General features: G+C 61.1%; 2 protein-coding genes across 2 annotated transcripts; one reads left to right on the forward strand and one right to left on the reverse strand.

Moving 5' to 3' along the window:
• Positions 1-2,257: 2,257 nt before the first annotated feature.
• LOC115615387 (ammonium transporter Rh type B-like) lies at positions 2,258-3,646 on the forward strand. The gene has a single exon (XM_032920280.1). The coding sequence runs from the start codon at positions 2,258-2,260 to the stop codon at positions 3,644-3,646; it is 1,389 nt and encodes a 462-aa protein (XP_032776171.1).
• A 4,926-nt stretch (positions 3,647-8,572) lies between these two features.
• Positions 8,573-14,082, reverse strand: C13H20orf204 (chromosome 13 C20orf204 homolog). Its single transcript, XM_030503475.1, has 5 exons — positions 13,831-14,082; positions 10,876-11,010; positions 10,638-10,700; positions 10,392-10,544; positions 8,573-9,537 (listed from the first exon to the last, which is right to left on the reverse strand). The coding sequence occupies exons 1-5, from the start codon at positions 14,080-14,082 to the stop codon at positions 9,382-9,384; spliced, it is 759 nt and encodes a 252-aa protein (XP_030359335.1). The 3' UTR covers positions 8,573-9,381.
• Between the last annotated feature and the right edge of the window lie 280 nt (positions 14,083-14,362).

The following is a 14,362-nucleotide window of genomic DNA, read 5'->3' on the forward strand; positions in this document are numbered from 1 at the left end:
CAGCCTCGTGGTGGATGCAGTAGAGCCAGGTGACGGATGCAGGAGGGATGCGGGAGGGATGCGAGGGCATGCAGGTCACCAGGGAGCCCCTCTGTTGGCTTCTGCTTCTCTTGGAGCCTGATAAGCACCCCAAACCCCCACGTGCTGCCAGAGCAAGGTTTCCAGGTGGAAAAAGAGCGTGTGTCCAAGGACATCCCGCTGAGCCTGCAATTCCCTATCATCTCCTGCTGTACAAGATAAGGAGTTGTGACGCCTCCAGGCGTCAAGCCCGCAACCCTGTGCTGCTGCTTCCCTGTGTGCCCCAACATTGTGCCTGTCAACCCCGACTTCCCGTGTCTCCACATCTCTGCCCCTTCCCAGACGTGACAGCCAGATCCAGGAGGGCTTTTACATCCCAAACCTCCCAGCTTGATGCTTGTCCTCTCCAGCAGATCTGGCAGCACTGGGATGCTCCAGGAGGACGCATGTCCTCCAGCATCTTCCTTCTCCTCACAGGAGGCCACTGTGCCGCTGCCTTGAAATCTTCAAAGCTCTGCTTTGTAAAAGATCTGTTCAAAGCTTTTTCTTTTAGCATCTTGTTTAACCTCACTTTAAAAGCCTCGAGCTGAAGCAGGAAAGGGAGGGCTGAGCCACTGCGGGGATGCGGGAGGGGAGCAAGCGTGCAGCAGCGAGCACACAGCAGCAAGCACCCCAGTGTCTGCCACGCTGAGGGGAGCCCTACCATTGCTTTGCATGCAGCTCCCTTGCTCAGCTGGGACCAAAACACTTCTCCCAGCCCTTTAGGCTGCTCCATTTCAGGAGCACTACCTGCTCCAAGCATCACCGTTGGGTTTTATCTCACCAGCCATCAACCAAAGAGGTTTTACTGTGCCAGGCTGCCCCCTCAAAAACCCATTCGTGGCAATGGGAGCATCCTGCCTGCTCATCCCATCCCACCTCCTTGGGGGCACCAGAGGGAGCCATACAGCACCATGAGGACCCCAGCCCCACATTTCCTTTGGTGAGGGATCCCTGTGGGAGCATCCACTGCCATTAGCATCACCATCCATGCGCCAGGAACATGTTACAGGCAGACCTAGCACCATAGAACCATAGAACGATTTGGGTTGGAAGGAACCTTGAAGATCATCCAGTTCCAACCCCTCTACAAAGCATCCCGGCTCCCATCCCTCGAACCCCACAGCTCTCACCACCCTTCCGCTGCCGTTGGCCATGCCTTGGGTGCAACACAACCCTTTCTCAACCCTCTCTTCAAAGCACCTCCTCCTCCTATACATCGCCCTCATTTCCAGCATCTTGGGGTTGCAAACCGGCCGGGGAGGGGTTGGCAGAGGAGCCTCGCACACATTATTCCACAATTGTTTCCCATTTTGCGCCCTCGCCTGCCTCATCCTCCAGTAACAATGACGAAGAGCGGCGCGGAGCCAGCGCCCGCGGCAGGGGTGTTGAGATCAGGGACAGCACAAAAATATCTTCTCTCTGGAACAAATATTTACCAACCCTTCTGCCTTTTGTTCTTGTGGTTCTCAGAGATGGGGTTGGGTTTTTTTTTTCTCTAATTTCTTTTCTTTCTTTCCTTTTTTTTTTTTTTTTTTTTCCAGACATTTCACTGGCAAAATGTCACTAAAGCAGCAACCCAGAAACTTCGGGGTAGCTGCTTGGCTGCTCTGGCCTTTGTTTTTCTTGCGCGCTTCATTGTTAATGAATTTCCAGCCATTGAAGCCAATGCAAACCTGGGAGAAAATGAGCTTTTGGGCCCTGAGATTGGAGCTTTGCAAGATCCAGGCAGTTGCTGAGCAAAGAAAATGGGTATCATCCAGTAGAGCGGGGTGGTGGTGGTGCCAGAGCCACTCCGGGTGGGATGTGGCAGAGCCAGATTGGGAGTTGGGGAGATCTGAGCTTCCAGCATCGCTCTGGGGGTTTCAGTGGTGTTATCCCTGTTTCCAGGTAGGGATGGGTTAAATGGGGTGCACGCCGTGGTACCCACTTCCCTGGTCCTTCTCCCCTTTCTGCTCAGTGGCAGGTTTTTCTTGTTTCTCCTCAAAATCATCCACTTTTTATGGCGGCCAAACAAGAGCACGTGGGTAATTTATGAGTGTTGTGTTTGAAGAAGGGAAGGGGAAAATCTCCTCTTCTGGCACATACGCTTATATCTTTGGTTAAAAATTAACCGTGGCCATAAAACCCCTGATGTAGGAGGGAGTGGAGTTCACCCTGAGAGTGCTGCCGGCCACTGTCCCCTCCGGTCCACCCCGGGATGGCCACGACACCCTCCGCAAGCCCCCGCCGCCTCCTGCCCCTCTCCCTGGGGCTCTTCCAGGCTGCTCTGCTCCTCTTCTTCGCCCTCTTCGTCACCTACGATGAGCCCTCAGCACAGGCAGAAGATGCCAACTCAGTGGCTAACCAGCTCTACAGCATCTTCCCCTTCTTCCAGGACATCCAGGTGATGCTGGTGGTGGGGCTGGGGCTCTTACTGACCTTCCTGCCCCGCTATGGGCTCAGTGTCCTCACCCACAACTTCCTCCTGCTCAATTTCTCCATGCAATGGGCGCTGCTGCTGCAGGGCTTGGTCCATCACGTCCACCATGGCCAGGTCCACTTGGGCCTCCGCAACATCCTCACTGCAGAGTTTGCTGCTGTGACAGTGCTCATCTCCACGGGGGCCATCCTGGGGAGGACCAGCCCCTGCCAGCTCCTCGTCATGGCCGCATGTGAAATCCCCATCTACTTTGCCAGCGAGTGGGCCATCATCACCCATCTGGGTGTCCTGGATGTGGGGGGCACCATCACAATCCATGTCTTCTCCTGCTATTTCGGCCTCGGCGTGTCCAAGGCTCTGTTCAGGGCAGCACAGCAGCCAGTGCACCCCAAGGAGACCCCAACACCCCGCTCTGACCTCATGTCCCTGATTGGGACACTCATCCTCTGGGTTTTCTGGCCCAGCTTTGTGGCTGTTCTCTGCCAACCGGGAGACGCGCAGCACCGCGCCATCCTCAACACCCTCCTGGCCATGAGTGCCAGCGCCGTGACCACCGTGGTGGCCTCCAGCCTGATGGACAGGGATGGGAAGCTCAGCCCTGGCCACCTGCAGAACGGCAGCTTGGCCGGCGGGGTGGCCATCGGCACGGTGGCTGACATGGCCATGCCACCGGTGGCCGCTGTTGCGTTGGGGAGCCTCTCAGCCATGATGTGCCTCCTCGGCTTCAAGTTCCTCACCCCATTCCTGCTGAGGAAGCTTGTCCTGCAGGACCAATGCGGCATCCACAACCTCCACGGCTTGCCCGGCATCCTCGGTGCCGCAGCCAGCGCCGTGGCCATCCTGGTGGCACCCGATGACACTGCCGGGTACCACTTGTCCCCCACTGGGGGCAATGCCACCAAGGAGGTGGCGATGGGACGGTTCGGGGGCCGCGGGGCGGGTTGGCAGGCGCTGTGCCAGGTGCTGGGGCTGGCGGTGGCTGCCGGTGGCTCGCTGCTCGCCGGGCTGCTCACCGGTGCCGCGCTCCAGGCGCCCTGCCTGGCCCCGCCGCCGCAGCGGCTCTGCTTCGATGACTCGCTGTATTTTAAGGTCCAGGATGAGGCTGAGAGCGAGGGGATGGGTGGCACTGCGGAGGAAGGGGCCCTGGCAATGAAGGAGCAGGTTTAGGCACTGGGATGTGTGTTTGCAGCTGAGGAACCGGCTCAGGGATTAGCTCTTTATGTCCCCATCACTGGCACGGAGCAGCGGGCAGGAGATGCTGCCTGTGCCCGCTCCCTGCTGAGCTTCTAATGATGCTGGCAGGGGCAGGGCAGCACCATGGCACCAATCCCTTCTCCATCCTCCCACCCTGTGCCTGTGAACCCCGTCCTCGCCCTGGCTGCTCCCAGGATCCATCTATTCCCAGCCACAACATGTTGAGGGTGTCTCCCCTGCATGGCCACTGACCTCCAGCTAACCTGGACGGCCCCACTGCAGGGCACTGGTGCTGGCTGCTTCTCTTTCAATGAGCAGCATCACCACAGCGCCTGCCCCAAAACTCAGCTCCAGCCCCTGCTTGGGTAGCACGATGATGGGCAGCACGCAGCAAGGGCTGTGGCTCACTGCCGGCTCCAGCCACGGCACCAGGATGGGGACTCAGCATCCACTGCCTGGAGGGTGGAAATGCAGCAGCAGGGTGAGGTGGGATGAGATCCCAAGCAAGGGATTTTACATGGATTTGATAACCTTTGCTGGGCAATCAGCTCTCCAGGAGGGTTTGCCAAGGGAGGCGCCAGCTTTTTTACCACCACTGCAGCGAGCAGCGATGAGGATCCAGCCTGAGCACTGCGAGGAGCCTCGGAGAGAGCCAGGATGCAGGAGGCACCCACACCCCGCAGCACCCTCATCCCACCCCGAAGCTGGGGCCGGGAAAGCTGTGCCAGCATCCCGGGGTGCTGTGAGGCCCTGAGGAAGAGCCGCAACTCCATCCCATCCCAACCCATCCCATCCCTCCCCGGGCACTGAGCCGCTTCCACCCTGCGGAGGACAAAGCCTGCGGTCCATCGCTGGCATGCGGCGAGCGCGGGGCCGCATCCTGCCCGCAGAGCGAGGCTGTGATTCACATCCCCCTCCATGAGTCACTGCTGCCCCTGCGCTGCCACGGATCCCGCTGCTGCAGAGACAATGCCAGGGACAACCAAACCCCCCCCGCTGCTCAGTGCTGGCCACAGGAGCAGGGGGCTCTCAGCAAGGTTGGGGGTCCCCAAACCCGAGCCGATGGGAGCGGGTGGCTGGATCCCCTCCGCCCGACACGGCCGCAGGCGGAGCCGGCACCGAGAGGGAGCGAGGCTGGGGAATTCGCCCTCCAATAATCACATCCAGGCTCGGGGGCCCGGGCGGGTTTGGTTAATTGTTAGAATAAAATATTGCCGAGCTCTGACAAAGCAATCCTGCCCCGCAGCCCGAACAATGGGCCCCGGCGCTGGGTGCCGCAGGCTCAGCAGCAGGGCCGGGGGCCACGGTGATGGGAGGCAGCATGGTGTACCCCTTCCTGGCCTCCAACACAGCCCCCCGGGGCTTCTCGGCCCCTTGGCGTGGATGTGTCCCTGTGTCGGGAAGCATCATGCACATGGAGCAGGGTCCAGCCGGGCCCCGCGCCGCTGCCTGGGTGTCAAGGGCCATTGGAGCCGGTGCCCGCCCGGGATGCTGTGATACCATCGGGGCCTTGGATCGGGAGCATCCAGCCTCCGAGCGAGCCAGCGTTCCCGCTGAGCCCGGCATCCCGTCCCACTGCTTCCCCCCTATGCCGAGGCCTGCCGGCTCCAACGGCTCCAGAGGGCTGCAGCCACCCCGTTGGGAAGCAGCCATGGAGAGGAACCACGTGCGTGCACCCATGCATGTGCAGGCACATGTGTGCACACACGTGTAATCACAGAATGGTTCGGGTTGGAAGGGGCCTTAAAGCTCATCTAGTTCCAACATCCCCGCACACACACATGAACGCACACATACATGCACGCACCCATATACACACATACATATATATTCACGCATGAACCCATGTACACACACACACAAGCACTCACACACATGCACACACATCCCCGAGGCTTGCATCCCTCTTGCTGGCTCGGGAGCAGCATCCAGCATCCCTCAGCCCTTCCCAGCCTCCTGCCGAGCGGCCTGCGGCACCCAGCGGGAGAGCAGGCGATGGGGATGTGGGGAGGGAGAGCACCCAGAGCTGGGCCGGGGCGCACCCCGCCTCTGGGCTGGCATATCCTGGCACGGGCACCCCGGCACGACGCCGCGCAATCTGGTCTGCAGATGCCTCCAGAACCAGGACATGATGCGGGGTCAGCGCTTCCCCGCTGCCCACAGAGGCCCAGGCAGCTGGTACCCCATGGCCAGGGGGGGTGCCAGGACCCACCTGGGACACGGCACAGCTCCCACCCTGCTCCCAGCCATCCCCATCCCATGGGATGCGCTGTCCTCCAGCTGGAGCCGGGCAGCGATGCTGCTGGGTGTGCCGCCTGGCTCTCCCCGCTCCTCCAAACCCGTCGGTCTCCAAAGGATGCAGCAGTAAAACATTCAGCAGAGCCCCTAGCGTTTATCACACCATAAATCTGGCCTTTCAACAGCTTTACGATGCTGCAGGGAGATGGGAGAGAACAAAACGCTGCTCTGCTTCGTCAGACACAGCCTCGCATGTGCCAGTGCCCCCAGCGCCGGGGCTGCCAGGGGACTGGCCGAGGGGGGTAAGGACCAAAGCAGCGGGCTCATATGGGCAAGGAACCCCTCAGAAACCATCCAGGGGGGCTGCTGGCACCCTGACAGGGTGATGGCTTTGGGGCAGCTGCGTTTCGGTGAGACAATGATGGTACAAAGACGGGAAACGTGGCTCCAGCATCGGCTCTGTGGAAATAGGGCAGCCACCAGCATGGTCCTTGGGTATGGTACCCCTGCGCTGTGCCCTGGCACACTGAGATCTACTGCTGCCTCCCAGCTCAGCCCGCAGCCGGGTTGGGATGCAGCACATTGGTCATGGTAAGGAGCCTCAGTCCCTATCCCTGTCCCCATCCCTGTCCCCATCCACCAACCCCGGTCTCCCAGCGGGACCCTGCCGTGATTGCAAAACAAGCAGCGCGGGGAGGAAGCCGTGGCTGCGTGTGCTCAGTGCTCGGATGCATCTGGCCGGGCCATCACCACGGCACATGGCACAGCGCAGGGTGAGGGCACAGCGACCACGTCCCCACCCCACACATCGCATCCCCCCCTGCACTAACACACACGCGTGTGTGCAGCCTTCACACCGTGCCCAAAGCCCAGCACATCCCCACGGGCCGGGGCCAGCTTGTGCAAGGCACGCGTGGTCCTCGGGGGCTGGCACGGCCCTGGGGGGGGGGCCATGGCAGCAGCGGCTGCTGGAGCCACATGAGAGCGGCCCCCCCGGAGCAGCCGGGAGCGTTCGGTGCTGCCCTCGAAGGAAATGCGCTCACTCCATGTGCTGCGCACTTGGGTTCGCTGCTATTTTTATTTGACTTTTCAGGGCCCGTTTCCTTTTTCCGGCTGTTTTCGCTGTGATTCCACCAGTGCTGCGACCTCGCTTTTCCCCTCCCTCCCTTCTGCCTCTTCCTTCACTCTTTCCTTCCTTTCCATGCACTCATTCCTGCCGCAGATGCACCGGGCTCCCTTTTCCCCCTCCCTAAAGCTGGTGCTCGCTGCAAGCTCATGGTGAGCGTGGCAATGCCTCTAAGCCCCATGAACACCAGCACACACCTCCCACCACCGCTCAGATGCTGAACCAGCAGCATCAGGCACAACCTCCCCTATTCCTGGTTCCTGCAGCACAGCCAGGAAAACCATAATACCCCAGTAGGACTCCTATACCCAACCGTGGGATATTGAGCATCAATAGGGATGCTGGTGGGATGCAGGGTTGGAGGGAGTTATTATATTTGGGGGTGGTGGTTGGGATGAGGATGGGGAATAAGAAAGAAACCCCAAATCTAAACCAGTGCAAACCCTCCTGAGGAAGCAGCAGAAAGACAGGAGTAAAAGGCAGCAGCGTTCATTCCCGAGGAGGAGGATGGAGCGGGGAGGAAGGAGCCCAAGCACGGGAGGAGCATGGCCTCCAGCATTGGAACTGCAGCTCCCCAATAAGCCCAGCTACCAGCCTGCCCCATGCCATGCAGACAGCATCTCTTGGGACCTGATCCTCTTGGAATGACTCCATGAGAGCAGCACCCCCTGCCCTCACCCCCAAACCGGGTCCCTGTCCTGCCCCATCAAACCCTGCTCCCTGCCTGCACGCTGCTAAGCCCCGGGTGAGCCCTTTCCTACCCCTTCAGGCTCCTTCCAGCCCAATCCCAGGGGTAAGGAGTGGGCAAGGACCCCCGAGCATCCCCCGATCCCATGGGGACGCTGGGAACCCCCAGGGGAAGGTGCCCCGAGGCGCAGGGGTGCGGGTCCCACTGATCAGCAGCACCCACTGCGCGGCCTGCCCGGAGCGGGGTGATGGATGAGACCGCGGTGGGGAGCGGGGATGCGGCAGCGGCCGGCTCCGCGCAGCGCACAGCGCGCTGCTGCCACCTCGTGTCCTCGACACACGGCCCCGCGGCCGCGACAAGGGTTTGAGGCTGCCAGAGAGGAGACGGAGATGAGCTCTGAGGCAGAAGCTCTTCCCTGTGAGGGTGCTGAGGCGCTGGCACAGGGTGCCCAGAGAAGCTGTGGCTGCCCCATCCCTGGCAGTGTTCAAGGCCAGGTTGGACACAGGGGCTTGGAGCAACCTGCTCTAGTGGAAGGTGTCCCTGCCCGGGGCAGGGGTTGGAACTGGTTGAGCTTTAAGGTCTCTCCAACCCAAACCAGTCTGGGATTCTATGATGACAGCGACCACCCGAGTGGAGAAGGGTTGGGGAAACTGAGGCAGGGGCAAACAGCCTCCACCATCATGCACCAGCATAAGCGTGCAGGATGGAGCCCCATGAGCCAGCACTGCAGGCACAGTGGACAGTGCCCACTGTGCTGCTGCCTGCTTGCCTGTACCATAACCCAGACCATGCACGACACCAGCCCCATCCACAGCCCAAGGCCCAGGGGCACCAGATAACACATCCAGAGGGCTTCCAGGTTTTATTTCTGGCTTTCCAGAGAGTGTTTGCCACCCAAGAAGGGAGCAGAGACCCCCCCCCGGGTGCTGGCAGAGCACAGTGACAAGGGAGGATGCTCCTTAGCTCAACAAACACCACGTCCCTCCAGGCTCAGCTCAGCTCACCAGCGGGTACCAGGGCACCCGCAGCGCCGAGCAACTGGGTCCTTCACAGAGCTGCACATCCCAGGGTCTGAGGCTTGGCCTCAAACCTCTGCATCCCTCTGGGGTTCTGCTGTTTACCCACAGGCACTGGTGCTCCCCAGCCCTCCCCGGGTGCCCGGTGGTGCAGCCTGGCTTCCCCATCCGCTGTGAGTGCCCGGCTGCTCTCCGTGTGCCACCAGTGCAACACTGACACAGGTCCCTCTCTGCAGCCTGGCCACCCCCAGAGCCTTATGGATACACAATGGTCCCACTTCAAGCAATGGCCCCGTGTCCTCTTTCTGCCCAAAAGCAACCGTTGTCCCCAAGAAAGCAGCAGGAGATGCAGGGCCAGGAGCATCAGAGAAATCCAATGCCTCACCTCCTTTCTTTGGCACTTTCCTTTCTTCTTCCCATGTTCCTGCTGTTCCAGCTTCCTGCTGCAGCCATTCAACGGCAAACCAACCTGCCAGCACCCACCACGTGACATGGGGCTGATCTTTGGGTACCACTTGAAACAGGAGGATGAATTCAACATCTCCGCTGCCTTCAGCATAGAACGTGCCCCCAGGTTTCCAAACCAGCCCCGGTGCTGGAGCAGGACCCTCTGGAGGTCCAGAGCAAGGCAAGAGCATCCCTACGAGTCCCGGGGGGCCCGGTGCGGTGCGTGCAGGGCATAGAGCTTCTCCCAGCAGGTCACCAGCCTCTGCGCCTTCCTCCCGACCTCCCGCAGCATCTTCCTCCTGTGGCCGTGTCCCCGGCGCCGGGGCTGAGCCGGGATGCGCGGTGGGCTCTGCGGTCACAGCGTGCAGAGGGAGCATCACACAGGCGTTAGTAACGGGGATGAAAGCCACCACCCGTGGGGTTTGTATGGGCAAAGCTGCAGGATGGGGTGGCCAAACCACCCAGGGGCATGGTGAGGATGTGGTCTCGGGTCCCCATTGCTGGCTGTGCCCCCCTGCACCCAGCAGCGTGCACCCCACAGGGCAGAGGGCCAGGTCGGGTCTGCAGGCAGCAGCACCTCCAGCCCACACCAGCACAGCCCCAGGCAGGGTTTGTCCCAGCTCATTGCCCCGGTGATGATGGGGAGGGTGAACTCCAGCACCAGCAGAGCCCTGGGGTTTCCCCGCTAGTTAATGAGTTGCTGGTGGCTGCCACAGGGAATCCTCATGGATGGGGTTTCCCCAGCAAAGCCCCGGGGATGCTGAGGAGCCCAGAGCAGCCCTTCAGGGAGAAATCCCAGCTCCTGCCTGTGAGAACCCAGGAGTGAGAGCAGGACTGAGGAGCTTCAGGCAACCAAACAGCTTCAGGCACCCCCAAAGGATGCTCTCCATCCCTTTAGGACAATGCTCTATTCCCACCATCCATGGCATCATGGCATGGTGGGACAAACCCGCTTGGAAGCTGGTGGTAAAACCCCACCAGCCTGTCCCACTGCTCATGGACATCCCTCCCCAGCCAGTTTAAAGCTCCCTGGGATGTGCCATCAGCATCCCGCAGCCACAAACGCAGCATGGACCATGGGATGCTGCAGCCGGAGCCTGGAGGCTCCCCATGGGCAGCCAGGAGAGCACACAACAGGGGTGGCTCTTCCCGCAGCCCATGTCCTGGAGGACTGGGGTGGCTGGGAAGGGGCAGAGCTCCCACCTTGCTGATGTTCCTGCAGTTCTCCCTGAACACAACTTCCGTGTTCCTGGCCACCTTCCACAGCGCCAGCTCCTCGGGGCCGCGCAGGGAGCCGGCGGCTGCCTCCCACAGGGACATGCTGATGTTGTAGATGGAGAGCAGGATCCTCTGGTCCTGGAGAGGTGCGAATGGTGGGGAAGGGGAACCAATGGGTCCTGGGGGCTCAGGATGCCCCAGAATTGATGCCTCAGGTCCCTTGGTGCTCACCTTATCCGAGCGACAAGCCGGCCCGGCCCTTCCGCTCCTGTCCACCGACCCACTCAGGGTTTTCTGGAGACATAAAGCAGGATCAAGCATCCCAAAGCATCGGTGCCTCCAATGTGGGGCAGGAACCCCCCATTTAAACACAGCGCTCCCCCCAGCAAAGCTTCCAACCTCATCCCTCCCCCCTGCATCCCGCCGCAGGGCCGCATCCAGCTCAGCATTCCCAGGAGCACCCACTCACCAGGTTCTGGATCTCGTGGAAGATGACAGCGCGGTACTGCCGGAGGATCCTGGCGATGCTGCACCTCTTGCCTCTGCTCAGCACCGTGAGGAGCAGGAGCAGCACAACAGTGCAGGAGAGCGCCCGGGGGAAAATCTGTGCAGGGAAAGGCTCGGCGTCAGCCGGGGATGAAGGGATGCGCCGGGCTCTGCCTTCAGGCCCTTAATACATCCCCCATTGACACATCCCATATCCCTGAAGATGCTGTGTGCAGGATGGGGCTCAACTCCCAGCTGAGCCACCTTGAGAAACCACTCCAGCCTCAGCCAGTCCATACCTATAACACACACTGAGCTCTCTCTGCTGCTGTCAACCAGGATCTTGGCACAGAGCCTTGCACGTCTATAGGACCTGTCCCTCCATTCTCTACCCCAACAGCATCCCCAGTAGCTCCCCAGCTTGTGGCATCTTAAAGTCCTTTCCAACCCTAATTATTCTATGATTCTATTTCCAGACCCTCAACCAGCAGCAAACAAGGGGAATGGAAATGGATGTGCCCTGCTCGTTGGAGAGGAGCTGGAGGCAGGGAACTGCCTGGTTCCCACCAGCAATCCTCCACACCTCAACGCAAACAGCTTCAGGCACCCCCAGAAGGATGCTCTCCAGGCACCCCCAGAAGGATGCTCTCCATACACCCTGCGGAACAGAAGCGGTTACGCAGCATTTCCAGCTCCCACACAGCTCACGCTCACCCTTGGCTCAGGAACCTGCTTCCCAGACAGAAGCAACGCAAGTTCCTGCTCTCACCAGCGCATCCCGGCAGCTCCGAAACCCAACGCGCACATCCGAGCTGGGGGGAGCAGGGGATGAGCCCCAGCGCTTTGAAGAGGAGCCAGCGCAGCCTCAAGTGACCGGAGCTGGGATATCTGAGCAGCCCCACGGCAGTGGGGCGAGGATGGGAAGCCCAAGACACACACAGCATCTGCCAGGAAAGGAGCCCGGCAGCTCTCCATGCGTCTGCATCCCTCTGGGGCCCTGTCCCAGCACTGGGGTGTTTGTATCATCCCCCCTCCCCATCCAGGGTCAGGTCTGGGCAGGCAGAAGCAGTTCAGCTCCTTCCAGATGTGCAATCCCTGTGCTGTGGCCAAAGCAGAGCGAGGAGGAAGGGACGGGCAGCTCTGCCTGCCCCAAGGCACAGCTCACATCCCTGTGGGTCCACCAACATCCCAGCTCCTTCTGGCCCTTGGGCTTGGCCTTTTGCTCAGGGAATCCAGAAGGAAGAAGTCATTCCCTTGCTGAAGTCGGAGCCCATCCATCCTGCCCCACAGTGGGAACATGGAGGGTTTGCTTGTAAAACCTGCATCCCCACTCAACGACAGGCTGGTCCCAGCTCCAAAAGGGTGAAGAAACCTTTCCCCATCATCCCACAGCTCAGCAGGAGAGATGGAGGCTTAACACAGGGTGAAATCCAACATGCTGCAAGACTGGGAACCCACGGACACAGGCATCACCTTGGATGTGCGAGGAGATGAGCAATTCCATGTGCAACCAGTACCAATCCCACTGGACTCTTCAGCTTCTTTCATCACCACAAGCCTTCCAGCAGAGCCACGCTGGGTCCCATCCAGAGGCCAGGAAGGGCAGGGAAGAGCCTCCCCATGCTGCTGGCTCTGCTCTCTGCAAACCCCCAGAGATCTCACCCCAGAGGTGATTCAGCATTGAGCCAAGGGTATTATCCTCAAGGATACCAAAGGAAAGAGCTGCTTCCATGAGGCCACCCTGTCCAAAGTCTAAGGGTTGCTCTCAGGAAGCCTCCTCTTCCAGGAAGACAAGGCCATGCGATTTCACTGTTAAAGTGGGAATGACTTCCCTGAAGTGCCTTATTAAACAACTGGGACCAAATTCCAGCAGAAAGCACAGCAATTCCAGGCAGCCGAGCCCGGCGCTGGGCTCCCAGTGCTCAGCACAGGAGGGAGCACAGCCCGCAGCTCACAGGGCTCAAAGAGCAGCCGGGATGGGGGCTCAGCGGGTGCAGTCGGTGCTTCCCACCACCCTCAGAGAGCCGGGAAGCAGCAGTGATAAGAGGGATGCAGGGAGAGACAGACGAACCTGGTAAATCCTGGTCCTGGCCATCCCTTCCCATCCTTCAGGATGGAGGACACTAAGTTCAGTGGCTGATTTGGGGTTATTCCTTGCCCCTTTGCCCCCCTATCCCTGCAGCAGCAAGACACAGGCAGGGAAGAGCAGGCAGGGAAGGTGCAGGAATGCCAGAGCCTGCCCCTGGCAGGAGAAGCTAATCTCTTCCTCGGCTCTAATCCTCCAGCAAATACAGGAGATAAGGGAAATCACCATCACTGATAGAGCAGCTCCTGGCACACTCGTGCAAGCCCCGGCCACCCAGGCCACGAGGGGCAATGCCCAGGGGTCCCATTGGGGTTCTATGGGGGTCCCCAGCTCCTTCCAGCCACATGGAACCTGCCCCCAACACCCTTTTAGCCAAGGGGACACAGCCCCAGAGCCCCAGCACATGCCACAGCCCCAGGCAGGGACAGACCTTCCATTCTCCCCCTTGGGATCAGCCAGCTCCAAACCCCATCCCAGCTCCATCCCAGCCAGCTCCAAGCCCCATCCCAGCCAACAGCAGCCTGGTCCCAGCCAGGCCAGAGCCCCTTCCCCACCGATTCCCACCTCTATCCTATCACAACCCTCCCGTCCAGCTCCAAGCCCCATCCTGACCCTCCCAGCCCTGTTCCGACTGGTCCTAACCCTTTCCCAGCCGAATCTGCCCCATCCCGCGCAGTCCAAGCCCCCTTCCCGCCCGGACCAGCCCCTTCCCGGCCGGACCGGGTCGGTCCAAGCCCCATCCCAGGAGAACCAGCCGCTTCCCAAGCCCCGTCCCGGCTGCTGCGGGTCCCACGCGGCCGAACCGACCCCGCCACCACCCGGGGGTGCCTCCGGGGGTCCCGGTGCACTCACCATGGAGCCCCGCGGGCGCGGACCCTGCGGCGGCTCCCGGAGCCCGGCCCGGCCCCTCCGCCGCGTCCCGCTCCGCCGGGGCCCGCGGTTTGAACTTGGCTCCACGGTGGGAGGGGACGGGCCCGGCCGGCGCGGGGGGGACGGGACACGGCGGCCACACCGCCCGCAGCCCGGCCCCGGCCCCGCGGGGACCCGCCGTGTCACGCACCGCGGGCACCAGGGACCCGGCTCCGTGCCCCGGAGCAGGGCCATAGGGAGCAAAGCTGCGTTCAGTGCTGCGGGGGGGGCGCGGGAACCAGGGCGCCGCGGCTCCTACCTGGTTGTGGCCATCGGTGCGTTCCGGAGCCACCTACAACCACCCGGCACCCCCAGGCAGAGGTTGCTGTACAGAGTGAGACCCCTTCGATGACCCATATGCACAGTGTGCCCTGTGTGCAGCCACAGTCCCCCCCAAGTCCCCCCCATCAGCAGCATCAGCACTGGGACCTGCCCTGGCTCCAGTTCATTTGCTTTTGTACAGGGAATGATGGAC

This window comes from Strigops habroptila, chromosome 13 (assembly GCF_004027225.2).
Source record: "Strigops habroptila isolate Jane chromosome 13, bStrHab1.2.pri, whole genome shotgun sequence".
In the NCBI taxonomy this organism is placed as follows: Eukaryota; Metazoa; Chordata; class Aves; order Psittaciformes; family Psittacidae; genus Strigops; species Strigops habroptila.